This window comes from Mastigoproctus giganteus, chromosome 2 (assembly GCF_048544385.1).
Source record: "Mastigoproctus giganteus isolate SK-2022 chromosome 2, ASM4854438v1, whole genome shotgun sequence".
In the NCBI taxonomy this organism is placed as follows: domain Eukaryota; kingdom Metazoa; phylum Arthropoda; class Arachnida; order Uropygi; family Thelyphonidae; genus Mastigoproctus; species Mastigoproctus giganteus.
Window position 1 is genome coordinate 134,265,631 of NC_143576.1, and position 19,781 is coordinate 134,285,411.

The 19,781-nt window shown below is 38.4% G+C and overlaps 1 protein-coding gene across 1 annotated transcript in view; it reads left to right on the forward strand.

Moving 5' to 3' along the window:
- The window catches only part of LOC150089578 (DNA (cytosine-5)-methyltransferase PliMCI-like), a 596,839-nt gene extending 578,024 nt beyond the window's left edge, over positions 1–18,815 (forward strand). Inside the window, exons 34-35 of the mRNA XM_090368675.1 lie at positions 9,250–9,366; positions 18,548–18,815. Coding sequence (XP_090224801.1) covers positions 9,250–9,366; positions 18,548–18,724 — 294 coding nt within the window. The 3' untranslated portion in view covers positions 18,725–18,815. The remainder of the gene's footprint in view (positions 1–9,249; positions 9,367–18,547) is intronic.
- Positions 18,816–19,781: the final 966 nt, after the last annotated feature.

The window sequence follows — 19,781 nt, forward strand, 5'->3', positions numbered from 1 at the left end:
GCAACTTTCCACTTCCTTCTGTTTTGAGCACTGGCCCTCCATTTACTACCCACAAACTCATGAATTTCATCTATCCATCTCTGCCTTTGTCTTCCAGGTTTTCTTCTAGCTCCTCTTGGGTACCATTTTGTTATTTTCTTAGTCCATCTGTCATCATGTCTTCGAGCTATGTGTCCTGCCCAAGTCCATTTTAGTTCTTTAGTTTTGATAAGAATGTCCTTTACTTGAGTTTACCGCCTGATCCATGTGAACCTCTTCTTATCTAACAGTCTGATTCTCAATATAATTCGTTCCATTCTACGCTGTGTAGTTCTCAGCTTCTCTTCCATTCTTTTGGTGAGTGCCCAAGTTTCACTTCCATAAGTCATGGTTGGGAGTATGCATTGGTTCATTATTTTACATTTCAGACAATCTGGGATATTGCTTTTCAGTATGTGACTATATTTCCTGAATGCTATCCATCCAAAATTTATTCTTCTCTTGACTTCCAGCCATTTATCATTATTACAGCTAATGACTTGTCCCAGATAAGTATATGACTCCACCTTTTCAATTACTGCTCCTTCAATCATTACTTCCCTTTCTGTGGCATACTTGTTCATCATTACTTTTGTTTTAGCCATATTCATCTTTAGTCCAAAATCCTTACTAACTGTGCATAACTGATTAAGATTTTCCTCTAATTCTTTGGGATCGTGGCTTATGACCACAATGTCATCTGCAAATCATAAATGGTTTAGGTACTCTCCGTTCTGCAACCATTCTAATCTTCTGAAAGCTTCAAGGGCAGCAGTAAACAGCTTCAGAGATATTGTGTCTCCTTGTCGAACTCCTTTCTCGATTTTAAATTTCCTACTGTCTTTGTATAGTCTAATAAAGGAGGTAGCATTCTCATATATTTTCTTCAAAATCATAATATGTGTGGTATCTATGCCTTGTCTTTCCAGTGTCCGAAACATTGCCTTATGCTGTATGGAGTCAAATGCCTTTTCATAATCCACAAATGCCAGGCATAATGGTGTTTTATATTCATTTGCTTTCTCCATTAGCTGTGATATTACGTGAAAGTGATCCCTAGTTGTGAATCCTGTCCTAAAGCCAGCTTGCTCTTTCGGTTGATTCTCATCAAGTATTCTTTCTAATCTGTAAGTAATGACCCTTGTGAACAACTTGTATATGTGGGATAGCAATCTAATTGGTCTATAATTTCCAATTTCTAATTTATCTCCTTTCTTATGCAGCAAAACTATGATTGCATTATTCCACTGCTTAGGCGTAACACCTTTTCTAATGCACTTTGTGATGAGCCTTGCCAGTTTTTGTGTTATGTCTCTTCCTCCCAATTTTAAGAACTCTATAGTAACTTCATCTTCCCCGGGGCTTTCTGATTCTTCATTTTCTTCAATGCATGTTCTACTTCAGCAGGAAGAATATCGGGTATGTTGTATGTGTTGCTACTTTGCAATCCATCTTCCCCACTGCTGGCATCATTCCCTCACTCCTTGTATAGTAGTTTTCTGCTATTTGAATTATGCCTTCTCTGCTGATTGTAAGTACACCATCGCTATTCTTCAGTTTCAGTATCATTTGTCTTTCTGTATTACTGCTCATGGCTGCTGATTTAAATCCTTTGTTTTCCCTTAATGCTTGTTCTACTTTTCTTGTGTTAAATCTTCTGTCCTCTCTGAGTCTCTTTCTAATGGCTTTGCATAACTCAGTATACTCAATTTTCTCCCTGTCAGTGTTTTTCTTGCTCTTCATTTGTCGTCTTCGGTTCATCATGACAAGTGTTTCTTGACTAATTTTTTCCTCTTTAGATTTTTTTTCCCTATAGGTTTCTTGGGCTTTATCACTTTAAGAAAGTTGTAATATTCGTCTTCGATATCTTGGTCCTGAGCAGTCTGCAGAAGCTCAAACTTGTTCTTAAGTTCCAGTACATACTTAGTCTCTAGAGTTTAGTCTCTAGAGCTAAGTTCCGATCAACCCTTCCCTATCTCTTCCATCATGCAGTATGATTGATGACCTTTGAGGTTATGATGAACGTCGTGGCGAGCAATATTCCTTACATTTCGAGGGTACAGCTCTAAAACGGTGTTCGCAGGCCGGCCACTAGTTAGTACACCGGACCGGACCTATTGGTAACTCTCTAGGAGGCTTCCGGATCAGCTAGTGTATAATCTTGCTACCTCTACTCTGCCAGATAATGACTGGAGGGAGTCCGAGTAGTGTGTATGCGGGGAGCATTCTCGAGGCCACGTTATGTCAAGGATCTGGGTATATTCTTACCACATGTACGCCATATCCAAAAATTTCATTACTTCATACAGCATGTCCCACCCACTTTTTCTTACTATTGAATACACTATGAATTGTCAAACTAATAGAGCAAGCTTATCTGCGAAAAGATCTAAACCACCCAAGAACTTCCTAATTCATTTCACAAATATACGTGGTCTCAATTCTAATCTCAACTATGTCCATTTCCACTTGCAGTCCGCCAAACCCCATGTACTTTTTTTTCTGACAGAATTTCAGTTATCGGTTGATTCAACAACTGCTCATCTCAGATGCCCAAATTATTCGCTGTATGATTCCTTTCTAATTGGTCTGTATTTATTCCCTAGTCCGTTCTGATATTCCCTATCAGAGACTTGGCAATTTGGAATCTCCTCTCTTTGATCTTCTCTGGCTTAAAATTTCTCTACCTCATTGTGTCAAATTCATCTGTTGTCTCTACCGTTCTCCCAACTCCACTAATCACTTGGAGCTCTTTGACTTCCTCTCTTTGCGACTTGACTTTCTCCAGTCCAACTTTCCTAACAGTGATTTTTGGTGATTTTAATGTTCACAACTCCAGCTGGCTTCTGTTTTCTAGTCACACCAACCCAGCAGATCGAGATGCTGAGGCTTTTGCAATTACTAATGACCTAGCACAGATTGTTCATTACCTACAAGAATACCGGACAATCCTAATCATAGAGCCAATACGCTTGATCTTTTTCTCACAAACAACCTTTCTAAGTACACGGTCGAAGTGAGAGGTCCTTTAGGCACTTCAGATCACAACTTGGTGATTGTCTCTTCTCCAGTGGAACCTTTATCTCATGGCTATTCCCAACCTCGTGTTGTTTGGCATTACAAGAATGCAAAATGGGAGGACCTTCTTTTCTTCTTTTCCTTGGTCGGATTACTGTTTCAAAACTTCTGATGTCAACGTTTGCTCAGATCGTGTCAGTGAAATTATTCTTGCAGGAATGGAATCCTTTATCCCACACTCCACTTTAAAGTTTCGTCCTTTATCTAAACCTTGGTTTTCCAATAAATGTGCTAAGGCTCTCCAAGAGAAGAATGTTGCATATCGTAATTGGCTTGTTTCTAATTCTTCAGTGTCATTTTCTGCCTACATCAAAGCTCACAGCAATTGTAAAGCAGTTATTAATCAGTCCAAACTAGAGTTTGAACAGGCTAAGAGTAGAAAACTTGCTTCTTGCCCTAATGGTAGCCGAGCATTCTGGTCTCTTGCCAAAGCTATTGGCCGCCACTTTTGCCCATCTTTGCTCCCACCTCTGTCCAAACCAGATGGTTCTGTTGCCACTTCAGCAAAGGATAAAGCTGACCTGCTAGCATCCCATTTTTTTTCAGCTCATGTATTAATGATCTTGGTAAAACACCTCCCACCATTCCCAACACGCTCCATTCAGTGCCTACTGTGGCCTTCCGTCAAAAGGATATCAGAAGGATTTTGATGAATCTTGATGCTAAGAAAGCTCCAGGCCCTGGTGGTATTTCTCCACTTGTTCTCAAAACCTGTGCTCCTGAACTTACTCCTATTCTTTGCCTCCTTTTTTCACTTTCTTGTTTCAAAGGTGTTTTTCCTTCTGCTTGGAAATTTGCTCATATCCAGCCAGTTCCTAAAAAGGGTGACAAATCCCTCCCATCCAATTATCGTCCCATTGCAATTACTTCTACTCTTTCTAAAGTAAGGGAGAAATCAATTAACCGCCACCTGTTAAACTACCTAGAAACCTTCCGTCTGATCAACAATCGCCAGTATGGATTCCATCAGTGTCGATCCACTGGTGATATTCTGGCTTATGTTACCCATTTATGGACTAATTCAATGGAAAGGTTCGGTGAAACACAAGTAGTTGCTCTTGACATCTCAAAGGCTTTTGATCATGTTTGGCATAAAGGTCTTCTAAACAAGCTTCCATCTTATGGTTTGCCAACTGTTTTTGTTATTGGTTATCTAGTTGTCTCTCTGATTGCTCACTGAGGGTGATGGTAGATGGCTGTCTTCTAACTTCTCCACTAATGCCGGTGTCCCCCAAGGTTCAGTTCTTTCCCCCATTCTTTTCCTCTTGTATATCAATGACCTTTTTCCATTTTGAGAAACCTTGTCCTGCTGAATCAGCTTCAACTTCTCGAAAATCTGCTACCAATTCCTTAAATGCCGATCTTCAGGTAATTCTCCAGTGGGGCAAAGACAACTTAGTTGATTTCAACCCTTCTAAAACTCAGTCTTGTCTTATATCTCGTAAAAAGGATTCTTCTGCTCCTATGCTTATCTTTAGTGACACTCCGATTTCTAGGCAAAATGATATATCTCTTTTGGGGATTACCCTGACTTCTAATCTCTCTTGGCATAAGCAAATTACAAATATTGCTTCCTCTGCATCTAAAAAACTTGGTTTTCTCTTTCACTCTCGGCGTTACTTTTCTTCCAAACATATCATATAAATGATATAAATCACAAATCTGTATAAATCACAAATCCGCCCTGCCATGGAATATTGTTCCCACATCTGGGGTGGTGCCCCCAATACCTCTCTCAGGCTTCTTGATTCCATTCAGAAAAGGTCAGTTAGGTTAATTAATGATTCATCTCTAACAGAGTCTCTCCACTCGCTTTCTCATAGACGTACTGTTTCTGCTGCATGCTTCTTCTACAGATACTTCCATGGGCACTGTTCTTCTGAATTGGCTTCTATAATTCCCACTCTCTCTTTCAAAACAGTCCAAACACGTGCCGTCACCAGCCAACATCCATTTACTGTCCAACTTCAAACCCACAGAACCAACTTTTCATCTTCCTCATTTATTCATTCAACTGCCGTTTTCTGGAACAACCTTCCTTCATACGTATTTCCTGAAAATTGCAATCTGCAGAAGTTCAAGTCCAATGTCAACAAATATCTTCTTTCGTCTTCTCAACCTCCAACCCAAGCACGGTACTAAGTACTATAGGTTCTAATACCTCTCGTGTTTGGGGTTCACATAAAAAAAAAAAATACTGCTTTTGTCACACTGTACATACTGCTTTTGTCACACCAAATGTCACACTTCACTGTTAATAAAGGTGCCGGTACACAGTACCGTTATGTACCGTCCCAAAAAAAGCACTGATTGAAACATTGAAAATTATAAAGGCATTTCGAAGCAACTGTAGGATTTTCTAAAAGCAGAATTTTTACAATTAGATATTACAAAAACTATGCTTACTCATAAATAAATATGAAAAATTGAAGCTGGACGTATCAAATTATTGTTTATACGAACTGTAAAAGAATAGAAAATCTGAAATCTCTTAAAAAAACGTGGAATCGTAATTTTAATTTAGAATAAATTCACTTAATTAGAATGAATTTCAGGTAAAATAAATAATGAGAGAAAATTTATTTTGAATTGTCTACTCACCAAGAATGTAAGAGAACAAAAAAATGGAGTGACAAAGTCAAACTGCAAGAACAAAATGTCAATAACTCCAAACACATCATAAACTCCTCAATGTCTGATCTGTGTTGTTTACAGTTGGAAGTGGAGATTCTTGGGATTAATCAATCAAAGCTGAGGTGTACACCTTACAAATATTTACCAATAATAAGGTTCAGGAGATTTTCAAATTTTAAGAGCTAAAATTCCGGATATTAGCAAAATTTTTGAAATTCCTCCCGGACAATCTGTGATACATAAAAAATGAGGACATGTCCAGGAAAATAAGGACGGGTGGCATCCCCGCTCATACCAGCATATCTGGTATGAGTGGGGATGGCAGTCTTATTGCTGACTACCTTGCCATATTTGGTCACTTAAATCTTGTCCATTCTCACTTGGAATTTGAGGGGCTCCTCTGTAGCCAGGTGGGAAGGAGTAGCAGCGCATAGCACATGCTTCTTGATTAGACCGGGCTTCGAGCCCATAACCACCAAATACAGAGGATGCGGAAAGGTCAGGGAATGACCACCGCATATCCCTGAGCAATATGGCCTTAGTTGCTAATGCTCCTAAAAAAAAAAAAAACCCAAAACTTGGAATTTGAACATGCAGCAGCACCCCTAATATGTACCTATCTTTATGTCAAATGATATGTGTTTATAATGCTGTTAAAGAGCTCACCATTTCGTTTAAAAGTGTAGGCATACCCAGTGATGAGCTGAAGCCAGTCTGCACCAGTTCATGAGAACTGGTTGTTACAAATTTTTACACAAACAAATGTAATAACATGATTTTGAAAAAGAAGAATACAGTATAACCAGTGGATACGGTAACTACATGAATTTTAATGTGGTAAAGAAGCTTCCGGGGTAATGAACCCCTTCCTCAGCTAAGTACATACACACAGAAATGTAAACAACTAAACGTAACATAAAACATTAGGATTGAAGTAAATGAAATAAGCAGTGCATGCTCAGATTGCTAGGAGTGTGCACATGAACGTGAGAGTGTTCAATCACTTAATATTTTAGAACAGGTGATAGTTGTTTGTACTTGGCATGTATATGGGATGACTGCCATGCCAGCGTTTGTCATACTTCTACATTACAGACTCCAAAATTGGGTGTAGTCTTAAATTGTTGAAATTAAAGATAAGAAAAGCACCTGGGGAGGATGGGATCTATCCAGTTATATTAAAGGAGGCGGCAAAGCAACTAAGCAAACCCTTAGCCATAATTATGAGAGCGTCCTTGGACTCAGGGGAGGTTCCCACGGACTGGAGATGTGCAAATGTATCCCCAATTCACAAAGGGAGATCGAAGGGTAACACGAGTAATTACAGACCAGTTAGTTTAACTTCTGTTCTGCGTAAAATAATGGAGTCACTGGTTAAAGATGCATTGCAGGATCATCTAGACAAGACTGCAGCAATAATTCAGACACAGCATGGGTTTGTTAAGGGAAAGTCTTGCCTGACAAATTTGATGGGATATTATGATGTGGTTACAAAGGAACTGGATGCAAAAAATAATTTTGATATCATATATTTGGATTTCAGGAAAGCTTTTGACACTGTTGCGCATGGAAGACTATTGTACAAATTGGAGCAGAATGGTACTAAGGGTAAGTTGCTACAATGGATAAAAGGATAGTTAAGTGGGAGAAGACAGAGGGTGTTAATCGATGGGTGCTGCTCTTCGTGGACTAATGTTATTAGTGGAGTCCCACAGGGTTTGGTGTTAGGTCCACTGTGTTTTGTATATTTATCAATGATATTGATGAAGGTATATCAGGCTTAATGTCGAAGTTTGCAGATGATACAAAGGTTGGCAGGGTTGTTAATGACAGTAATGGCAGTGTGCTACTGCAACAGGATCTAGATAATTTGAGCAGATGGGCTAAGAAGTGGCAACTGAAGTTTAACCTTGACAAATGCAAAGTACTGCATATGGGTAGAAGTAATCCCAGAGAAACGTACCAACTGTGTGGTACTACACTTAAGGTGGTAGGGTAGAAAATGAAAAAGACCTGGGAGTAATTGTGCAGTCAGATATGAAGTTTTCTGAGCAATGCAGACAGGCTGCCAGGGCACGTCATGGGGTTTTGTCAATGATATATAGGAATTTTGCTAGCAGGGAAAAGGAGGTGATTATCCCTCTGTATAAGGCAATGGTCAGGCCACACCTAGAGTACTGTATACAGGTCTGGAGGCCTCATTTCAAGAAGGATGTAGAGCTGCTGGAACGAGTACAGAGAAGGGCAACAAGATTAGTGAATGGAACAAAGGGGTGCTCTTACGAAGAAAGGCTTAAGTTTTGCAAATTACAGTGTCTGGAGACTAGGCACCAGCTAGGTGATCTGATAGAGGTGTATAAAGCCTTGAATGGTTTGAGCATGCTCAATGCTGATGGGATTCTTCCTCTAGCTCAGAAAAATCACCTGAGAGGGCATAAATTCAAATTGAGGAAAGACAGATGTAGGATAGACGTGCGGAAATTTGCCTTTAGCCAGCGGGTGGTTGGTTGGTGGAACAGACTTCCATCCCTTGTGGTGGAGGTTGATAGCCTAAATAAGTTTAAGGCTCAGCTGGACAGGTATTTTGAACGAACAGAGGGGTGAAGTGGAAGTGGGGTTTTTTTGGCTGATGCTGCATAAGCTTGCTTTCTTGCATCAAATGCCTCTACTAATGCTAATGCTATCTCTCTGTAGCTCGGGGTATAGGTAACCAATGTATACTTTCAAGGTTTGGACGAAGTTGAGGCAGGCACATTTCATACGAGCATGGTTGAAGGGAGCTTTATAGGCCTTAAGGAATAATGCGATGTGACTTGCATATGTGTGCAAAGCGTATGTGCTGCTTGTTCTGGGTTAATGAGATGAAGGACTTCTGTAGTTCAACACTAATCTTGTATGTATGTAGGCCATAGTTATGGCCTACATACATACTACATATAACTAATTTTAAACATTATGATTTGCTTACTCGTACATCTCTTCTTTGTTTTAAATTTTTTCAATTAAGCAATATTTTTTTCTTTTGTAATAAATGTAAAAGTTGGTGGGTGTGTTCCTTCCCCCATTGGTCTTTTTGGCTTTTTTTTTTTTTTTTAAATATATAATGTTATTGTTAAGTATGATTCTGGACAGCTCACTGCATTGTCCAGAATATTCAGAACTTTTTATAGCAAATCAGGTGTTAAGATTTTGGCAACTCATCTGGGTATATCTAATAGAGTGACCACTCAAATTTTTAATGACAGAATATGTCAAATTCAGATGTTCTGGAATGTGACTTAAGGGTGGGGAGGAGTAGTCCTTAGTTATTAAGATGTCTACTTATCTTGTTTGTTTATATATTGCAATTAATAAAACACTTAAGTTATTTTGAAGGTGATAATGAGTATTGACAGTTACTAAACTTTAATGAAAGTTTTCTATCTGTGTAGGACTTGACCTTGCATAAGTTAAAAGCATATTTAAAGTGCATGATCTGTTAATTTTTGTTTGATTTTATTTTTCTAACTTCTTCCAAAGGGTCGAGTCTTGCATCCAGAACAACACAGAGTAGTAAGTGTAAGAGAATGTGCCAGATCACAAGGTTTCCCAGATGCGTACAGATTCTTTGGCAGTATCCTAGATAGACATCGACAGGTATATTTGTTATTTAGTTTTTAAATTATTTAGAGTAAAAATTTCTAAGCCAAGTTAAGTTTTAGATATATTGGATCTTGATTATCCAAGGTGTATGAGACTGGGGTTGCTTTGGATAATGGGAATCTCAAATATTAGAAGTCCAGTCATTTTGGATTTTTGATGATGTGGTTTGTTTATTATTGTACTATATTTAATACTTAAAATAATTGCTGTAAAAATATTTTGTATATACTTTTCATTAAAAAATGACTATTTTGAAATATTTGGTAATACACTTAAAATGCATGTTGGATACCATATATTGCAAATTAATAAATGTGTAATTTTACTCATAAAACTAAAAAGTTTGATTTTTTTTATATATAAAAAATAAGATAGTTATTGTTAGTTACAAGTTGGAGAATATTCACAGTTAATTCTCGTGGAGTAAAAATGACAGAACTAGTGAGAACTGTTATGTTAGGGGTTGATTAAATTTTGAAAAATTTATTTAATTTTGTTTTTGGAGAGATGTTTAAGATGTAGAAAGGAAAAAAAAAGAAAAGAAAAGGAAAAAACACGTAACTGCGAAACTGAACATCATCTCTTTGGACACCTTTACTGAGCTTTTAGAATGGTGTAATAGCATCCAGTCAGGTAGTCATTACTTTGAATAAAAATAAAACCATTTTTGAGCTTCTTCACTTTGTGTTCTTTTTTCACACCAGTCCCAGATCTTTATTGCCACACCTCGTTTGTTTTAGTAAAGATGAGTATTTTTCATTTTAGTCATCCATTTTGCTTTCCCTCTTAAGAAATCAGCAGTATTGTTCTGTCACATCAGTAAACCAGTGTGACCTACTGGTTTACTTTTTTTTTTTTTTTAGTTGATGGGCTGAACAATGGCAGTTGAAGTTTAACATTGTACATGGTACTGCACTCAGGGTAGTAGAGAATGAAAGAGACTTGGGTGCAGTCAGACATGAAATTCTCTGAGCATTGCTGCCAGGACAGCTCATGGTGTTTTCTCAGTGATATACAGAAACTTTACTAGCATGGATAAAGAGGTGATTATCCCTTTGTAGAAGGCCATGGTAAAGCCACATCTTAAGTACTGTATACAGGTCAGGAGGCCACACTTCAGGTAGGATGTAGATTTGCTGGAACGGGACAGAGAAGTTCAACCAGATTGGCCACCAAATACAGAGGATGCGGAAAGGTCAGGGAATGACCACTGCATATCCCGGAGCAATATGGCCTTAGTTGCCAATGCTCCTAAAATCCAAATAACAACAACAACATTCAACCAGATTGGTGAAGGAAACAAAAGGGTGTTTGCCACTAGACAGGCTTGTCCTGCAAATTGCAGCATCTCAAGACAAAGAACCTGCAGATAGATCTGATTGAGGCGTTTAAAGCCTTCAATGTATTGAGCAAGCTGAATGTTAATGGTATTCTTCCACTTGCTGAGAGTACACCCATCAGGATGTGCACATTCTAGTTGAATTAGGATGGTTGCAAGATAGATGTGTGGAGGTTTGCCTTTAGCTAGTGGGTGGTTGATTGTTGGAACAAGCTTCCATCTGTTCTAAATTCAAGGGAGAACTAAACAAATTCTTGGAAAGTGTGGGTAGGTGGAGGTTTTTTTTTTTTCTGTTGCTGTATAATTTTTTTTTTTTTTTTTTTTTTATGTGAACCCCAAACACGAGAGGTATTAGAACCTATACTACTTAGTACCGTGTTTGGGTTGGAGGTTGAGAAGACGAAAGAAGATATTTGTTGACATTGGACTTGAACTTCTGTAGATTGTAATTTTCAGGAAATACTTATGAAGGAAGGTTGTTCCAGAAAACGGCAGTTGAATGAATAAATGAGGAAGATGAAAAGTTGGTTCTGTGGGTTTGAAGTTGGACAATAAATGGATGTTGGCTGGTGGCGGCATGTGTTCGGACTGTTTTGAAAGAAAGAGCGGGAATTATAGAAGCCAATTCAGAAGAACAGCGCCCATGGAAGTATCTGTAGAAGAGGCATGCAGCAGAAACAGAACGTCTATGAGAAAGCAAGTGGAGAGACTCTGTTAGAGATGAATCATTAATTAACCTAACTGCCCTCTTCTGAGTGGAATCAAAAAGCCTGAGAGAAGTTTTGGGGGCACCACCCCAGATATGGGAACAATATTCCATGACAGGCGGATTTGCGATTTATACAGAGTGAGCAGCTGTTTGGAAGAAAAGTAACACCGAGAGCGAAAGAGAAAACCAAGTTTTTTAGATGCAAAGGAAGCAATATTTGTAATGTGCTTGTGCCAAGAGAGATTAGAAGTCAGGGTAATCCCCAAAAGAGATATATCATTTTGATTAGAAATCGGAGTTTCACTAAAGATAAGCATAGGAGCAGAAGAATCCTTTTTGCGAGATATAAGACAAGACTGAGTTTTAGAAGGGTTGAAATCAACTAAGTTGTCTTTGCCCCACTGGAGAATTACCTGAAGATCGGCATTTAAGGAATTGGTAGCAGATTTTCAAGAAGTTGAAGCTGATTGAGCAGGACAAGGTTTCTCAAAATGGAAAGTTGAATGCAATGTGCTATCATCGGCAAAACTATGGATAGGATTTCCAGTCAACGGAAGAAGGTCATTGATATACAAGAGGGAAAGAACTGAACCTTGGGGGACACCAGCATTAGTGGAGAAGTTAGAAGACAGAGAGCCATCTACCATCACCCGCAGTGAGCGATCAGAGAGAAAACTGGATAACCAATTACTAAAAACAGTTGGCAAACCATAAGATGAAAGATTGTTTAGAAGACCTTTATGCCAAACACAATCAAAAGCCTTTGAGATGTCAAGAGCAACTACTTGTGTTTCACCGAACCTTTCCATTGAATTAGTCCATAAATGGGTGTAACATAAGCCAGAATATCACCAGTGGATCGACACTGATGGAATCCATACTGGCGATTGTTGATCAGACGGAAGGTTTCTAGGTAGTTTAACAGGTGGCGGTTAATTGATTTCTCCCTTACTTTAGAAAGAGTAGAAGTAATTGCAATGGGACGATAATTGGATGGGAGGGATTTGTCACCCTTTTTAGGAACTGGCTGGATATGAGCAAATTTCCAAGCAGAAGGAAAAACACCTTTGAAACAAGAAAGTGAAAAAAGGAGCCAAAGAATAGGAGTAAGTTCAGGAGCACAGGTTTTGAGAACAAGTGGAGAAATACCACCAGGGCCTGGAGCTTTCTTAGCATCAAGATTCATCAAAATCCTTCTGATATCCTTTTGACGGAAGACCACAGTAGGCATTGAATGGAGCGTGTTGGGAATGGTGGGAGGTGTTTTACCAAGATCATTAATACATGAGCTGGAAGAAAAATGGGATGCTAGCAGGTCAGCTTTATCCTTGGCTGAAGTGACAACAGAACCATCTGGTTTGGACAGAGGTGGGAGCAGAGATGGGCAAAAGTTGCGGCCAATAGCTTTGGCAAGAGACCAGAATGCTCGGCTACCATTAGGGCAAGAAGCAAGTTTTCTACTCTTAGCCTGTTCAAACTCTAGTTTGGACTGATTAATAACTGCTTTACAATTGTTGCGAGCTTTGGTGTAGGCAGAAAATGAAACTGAAGAATTAGAAACAAGCCAATTACGATATGCAACATTCTTCTCTTGGACAGCCTTAGCACATTTATTGAAAAACCAAGGTTTAGATAAAGGACGAGATTTTAAAGTGGAGTGTGGGATAAAGGATTCCATTCCTGCAAGAATAATTTGCACGATCTGAGCAAACGTTGACATCAGAAGTTTTGAAACAGTAATCCGACCAGGGAAAAGAAGTCTCGCAGGTCATCCCATTTTGCATTCTTGTAATGCCAAACAACACGGGGTTGGGAATAGCCATGAGATAAAGGTTCCATTGGAGAAGAGACAATCACCAAGTTGTGATCTGAAGTGCCTAAAGGACCTCTCACTTCGACCATGTACTTAGAAGGGTTGTTTGTGAGAAAAAGATCAAGTGTATTGGCTGTATGATTAGGATTGTCCGGTATTCTTGTAGGTAAATGAACAATCTGTGCTAGGTCATTAGTAATTGCAAAAGCCTCAGCATCTCGACCTGCTGGGTCGGTGTGAATAGAAAACGGAAGCCAGATGGAGTTGTGAACATTAAAATCACCAAGGAAAATTACCTCACTGTTAGGAAATTTGGACTGGAGAAAGTCAAGTTGCAAAGAGAGGAAGTCAAAGAGCTCCAAGTGATTAGTGGAGTGGATTTGCCATTACTACTACTATTATTATCATTGATACCACTAAAAACATTCAACATTGTTTATTTCTTATTTCTATCTTAGCAATGCATTTGATTCCACCCTGCACTAAAAGTTATGTATAAGCATGTTGGTATCACAGGTAACGTCTTTGCATTATGGGTTGCTGCAGGGTGGATAGATGGATGTTGTCCTATAAATGATCCAAAGAGCATTTGCTTGTAGAGATAGGAAAGTCATTATCCACTCTGTAGACAACTGTAAGACTGTGGTTGGAATGCTCTGTCCAAGTATTGAGACAACACCTAAAATAAGACATCAAGCTTCATGAAAAATTAAAAGGCATGCTCAGACCTGCAAAAGGTCTGAAAGGAAAGATTTCAATATATGGGCTTATAGACCTTGGTGTCCTGGCATCTTGTGTGTACTTTACTTGGTTACCTGATTGAGATCTACAAGGCTTTTAGAAGGGACGGTAAAATCAAGGAAGGCAACATTTTTAATGTTGTTAATAATACCAGAATTCAAATTACAGAGAAGAGGTTTGTATTATTGTTAATTACCGGAATAAGTTACCCCCATCAGTAGTTGAGGCTAGTAGTTGTTGGTGACTCTATTGTCAGGGAAACGGGGAACATGCTTTGTAAAAAGGATAGGTGGAACAGGACCAGGGTTGTCTGCCAGGGGCAAAGGTTGATGACGTTGTAGAGCAGATATCATCTTTTAAGGGCACAAAAGGTGATATAGTTGTACACGTTGGCACTAATGATATTAAGAGTAGGAGACCAGCGGAATTACTTAACAAGTACAGGTCACTGTTGAAAAAAAAGCCGTGAAGTAGGGTTGAATTTGAAAGTGTCTGCAATTCTGCCCAGACACGATAGGAGGGAGTATATGATGAGAGCCTTGTCGTTCAATTCGGCCCTGGAAAGATTGTGCAAGGTTCAAGGGGTAGAATTTTTTTCAGCCTGGAAAGTACTTGTTAACAGGAGAGATTGCTTCTACAGGGATGGGATACACTTAAATAGAAAGGGTGCAAGAATATTTGCTGATGCTATCGAGGCAGTGTTAGGTGGGTCGGAGAACTGCTAGCTTGGGGGGGAGACAAAGACTAATGGATTAACAGTAGCCACTGGCAGAGGTGAAAGAGATTCTTGCACTGCTTCTATTGGAATGAGCAGAAGCCTGAAAAACAAGATGCAGGATATTTCAGAGACTGCTGGAAGTCATTGCGGTACAAGTAAACACATGGGTTGTGTTAGGGTAGCTAAGAATAGAAACAGGTGCATGTATACTTGCATGTACACCAATGCTAGGAGTTTAGTAAATAAATTTGATGAATTTGAGGTATTGCTCAAAACATCAAAGGCAGATATTGTTGGGATATCAGAGACGTGGTGTCACACAGATATAAGGAATGCAGAACTAGAATTTGGGGAGTACAATGTGTATAGAAAGGATAGACAGGACAGGAGGGGAGGAGGGGTTATGCTATTAGTTAAAAAACACATAAAATCCAAGGAAGTGAAGCCAGTCGACATTGATGGACAGGGCAGTGTCGAGTCAGTTTGGTGTGACATAAGCATAGGTAAATCAAAATTGAGAGTAGGAGTGTGCTATAGGCCTAATGACTCTGATGAGTATAATAAGATACTGTACAGGGAAATAGAATGGGCCAGTAAATCAGAGAGTCTTATAATGGGGGATTTTAATTTCCCAGATATTGACTGGAATTTGTGGGTTGGTCACTCACACACTAGCAAGGCTTTTGTGGATTTATTGGATGATTGTTTTCTACACCAGCATGTTCGGGAGGCACCTAGAGGGAGTAATACTCTTGATCTGATTATCAGTAGTGATGCATTAGGAATCTGCAGATAAAGGAACCACTGGGTGGCAGTGATCACAGTGTGCTGAAGTGGGATTTACTCAAGGAGGTAACTACCATCAGAGGTAAAGGGAAGGGTTTTTGCTTTCGTAAAGGCGACTATGATGGTCTGAGACAGTATTTAAATTCTATACAGTGGGACCAACTGATGATGTTACCAACAGCAAATTCAAAATGGGAAGCATTCAAGGAACTAATCTTGGAAGCTACCAGGAAGCTACATACCAACCAAGAAATATTGTTCAAGGTTCAGGCCTAAATGGTTGTGAGATGAACTAATGAGACATATGGCAGAGAAGAAAAATGCATGGGATACATACAAATTAATGGGTGACATGGAAGCCTATGATAGATATAAGTTGGTCTGTAACCAAGTCACAAAGGAGATTAGGCAGGCAAAAGCAGATTATGAGAAATCCTTGGCAAAGGATGCAAAGAAAAACAAAAAAGAGTTCTTTACCTATTTAAACTCAAGAAGGAAAGGGATGAATCAGATTGGTCCACTGGATGTTGATGGTTCAACAGTTGAGGATCCAGCTCAGGTGGCTAACAATCTAAATGAGTATTTTGCATCTACATTCACACATGAGGAGTTATTCAGGAAGGGGAATGTCGTAGGTGAAGTAAACATTGGCAGTGAGCTAGATTATTTTCTAATAACTGAGTGGAAAGTGGAGGAGAAATTGTTGAGGATAAACATAAAAAAGGCACCCGGGGTGGATGGGATCTATCCAGTTATATTAAAGGAGGCAGCAAAGGAAGTAAGCAAACCCCTAGCCATAATTATGAGAGCTTCTTTGGACTCAGGGGAGGTACCCATGGACTGGAGATGTGCAGATGTAACCCCAATTCACAATGGAGGATCAAAGGCTGACACAAGTAATTATAGACCTGTTAGTTTAACTTCGGTTCTAGGAAAATTAATGGAGGCACTGGTTAAAGAAGCACTGCAGGATCATCTGGACAAGAATTCAGTTATAGCTCAAACACAGCATGGTTTTGTTAAGGGCAGGTCTTGTCTGACCAATTTGATTGGATACTATGATGTAGTCACAAAAGAACTGGATGCAGGGAATAACTTTGATATTATATATTTGGATCTTAGAAAGGCTTTTGATACTGTTGCACATGGAAGACTGCTGCACAAATTGGAGAAGTGTGGCATTGGAGGCAAATTGCTGCTATGGATAAAGGGATGGTTGAGTGGCAGAAGACAGAGTGGTAATCAATGGACACTGCTCAACATGGACTAATGTTATTAATGGAGTTCCTCAGGGTTCAGTGTTGGGTCCATTGTTGTTTTCTGTATTTATAAATGATATTGATGATGGTGTATCAGGCTTAATGTCCAAGTTTGCAGACGATACCAAGGTTGGCAGGGTTGTTAAGGACACTACTGATACTATGCTGCTGCAACAGGATCTGGAAAGGTTGAGCAGATGGGCTGAGAGGTTGCAAATGAAGTTTAACATTGACAAATGTAAAGTACTACATATGGGAAACAGTAACCCCAGATCAACGTATCAACTCTGTGGTACTACGCTGACAGTGGTAGAGAATGAAAAGGACCTGGGGTTAATTGTGCAGGCAGATATGAAGTTCTCTGCGCAGTGCAGACAAGCTGCAAGAGTAGCTCATGGTGTCTTGTCAATGATATACAGGAATTTTTCTAGCAGGGACAGGGATGTGATTATTCCCTTGTATAAGGCATTGGTCAGGCCACACCTTGAGTACTGTATACAGGTCTGGAGGCCTCATTTCAAGAAGGATGTAGAGCTGCTGGAACAAGTACAGAGAAGGGCAACAAGATTAGTGAATGGAACAGAGGGTTGCTCTTACGAAGAAAGGCTTAAGTTTTGCAAATTACAGAGCCTGGAGACTAGGCATCGGCGAGGTGATCTGATAGAGGTGTATAAGGCTTTGAATGGCTTGAGCATGCTCAATGCCGATGGGATTCTTCCTCTTGCTCAGAATAATCACCTGAGAGGGCATAAATTCAAATTGAGGAAGGACGGATGTCGGATAGATGTGCGGAAATTTGCCTTTAGCCAGCGGGCAGTTGGTTTGCGGAATAGACTCCCATCGCTTGTTGTTGAAGTTGATAGCCTAAACAAATTTAAGGCTCAGCTGGACAGGTATTTCGAACGAACAGAGGGGTGAAATGGGAGTAGTGGTTGTTTTTTTTTTTTTTTTTTTTTTTTTTGGCTGATGCTGCATAAGCTTGCTTTCTTGCATCATATGCCTCTACTAATGCTAATGTATGTGAGAGGAAACACATTGGCTGTTTATTTTATTCTTTATTTTTTGGCTGATGCAATAAAAGCACCATATGGCTAATACTTTACAGTAAAAATGAATGGGACTTAGAAAAACATTTATGAGCACCACATTTAGAATGACTTTGCTGTAAAATTTCCTTTGCAACCACCCTATATAAAATCTGACATTAGATCTTTGCTTCAGTGATGAAAAGCTTGACAAATTTGTGTAATCTTTGCACTCACATCTCTTTCTTAGTTTGAAGTTTAGTATGAAACTGTGGAAGTCAGAGACGATTGCCATAAAATGTTAACTGTTTTTATTCCTTATTTCAAATAAAGAATATAAACAGGAATAAAAATTGCATCATTTATGTAAATTTTTTTGTCACTTATACAAGATAAATGATAGTTTTTTTTTTTTTTTTTTTTTTTTCAAAATGCCATGCCTTATAAATTATCTTTGACCTTGTTGCTTGACTCAAGGTGTTACATTAATAAAAAAATAATAATAATAACACACATTATTACTCAGGATCTCTAAAAAGTCCATTTTTTGGCCATTAATTTACATTAATTCTCTAGGAAAAATTTTGATTTTTAGCTTTATTCTTGCAGTTTGTCCATGCCTGCCATGATTTGCTTAGTTTAGTCATTACTTCTCACAAAATGTTTTTTTGTCAGATGTTTTTTCATGTACTGCATTTAATATCATTCAAAACATTTTAAACTGCAAAGTTCTTTTAATATTTTGCATATGGTCACAGGAATTAATCTTATATGGTGTATTATAGGTGGGGAATGCTGTTCCTCCACCACTCGCTGCTGCCATAGGTAGGGAAATTGCAAAGTGTGTTTCTGTACAATTGGATAGCAGCACTGAAGAACTGCACAATGCCAAAAATAGCTTACTGGGAGAAGGATCTTCATTTGCATTGCCGATTACAAATAAACCTGGAACTTCTTCATAGTTTTCATATGGTGTACAGGAAATTTTAATCATTATATGATTATTGCACAATTACATGGAAATGTTTCCATAATCACTGTTTAAAAAATGCATTAATAATGCTTAAAATACTTGATTAATCATGTGTTAGAATGTGCCCATATTTATATATAAAAAAAAAAAAACTTTTTCTACATCAAACTATTTCATGTTAGTTTTATACTGCAATTCCTGACATGAAAATCTGTATATATATATTATGCTTTTAATTGACTATTTCAAATGATTCTTAGGTTGCTTTTACTTTTAAAATAAATTTTAATGAATTGTACAGAAAATGTTTTATACAATTTTATGTCCTTCCTGTACATGTGAAATATAAAAACTGAAAAAAATAAAGAATTACATTAGATTTTAAAGATACTGTGTGCCAAGTTAATTCCACCCACATTTTTCTTAGCTTTATGTGGAAGAGCATGCACAAGAGGAATTCTTCAAGATTCCACACAATTTCACTCTTAGATACACAGCTTAAAAGCCCATAGCAGCCAAGAAGTGTTTTCTTTGAAAATTCTAGAAATCTCTATTTATCATGCAAATAGGGAAAAGGGCAGCATTGTCAAATGAATTTTCTTTGAAAACAACATTATTATATATTCCTTCTTCGGTACATACATCTACTAACAAAATTTCAAGGAAACTCATCTGTTGGCAGCTGCATTCGAAATATTCCAGAAAACGCTTTACCAGCATAAAATTGTTTTCTGAAAATGGTATTGCTACAGCACCTTCAGTTGAGTGGTGAAGAGAAAGAGTGCAGTAACACATGCATGGTAGACTGTGCTTCAAGCCTACATGACTACTATATACAGTTAACTATTCTTTATTATTGAAATGATTAACTGTAAACTCCTCTTACATAGTGGCCTTGCCAGAGTATAATTTTTATTAAACATCTTTAAAAAAGTGGTTCTGTAATCCAAAGTTATCAGTGGAAGGTGTGTTTTAAACAGCCAAGTCACAAATTAACTGGAATAATTTTTTTTTTTTTTTTTAAATAACTACTGTGATTATTAATA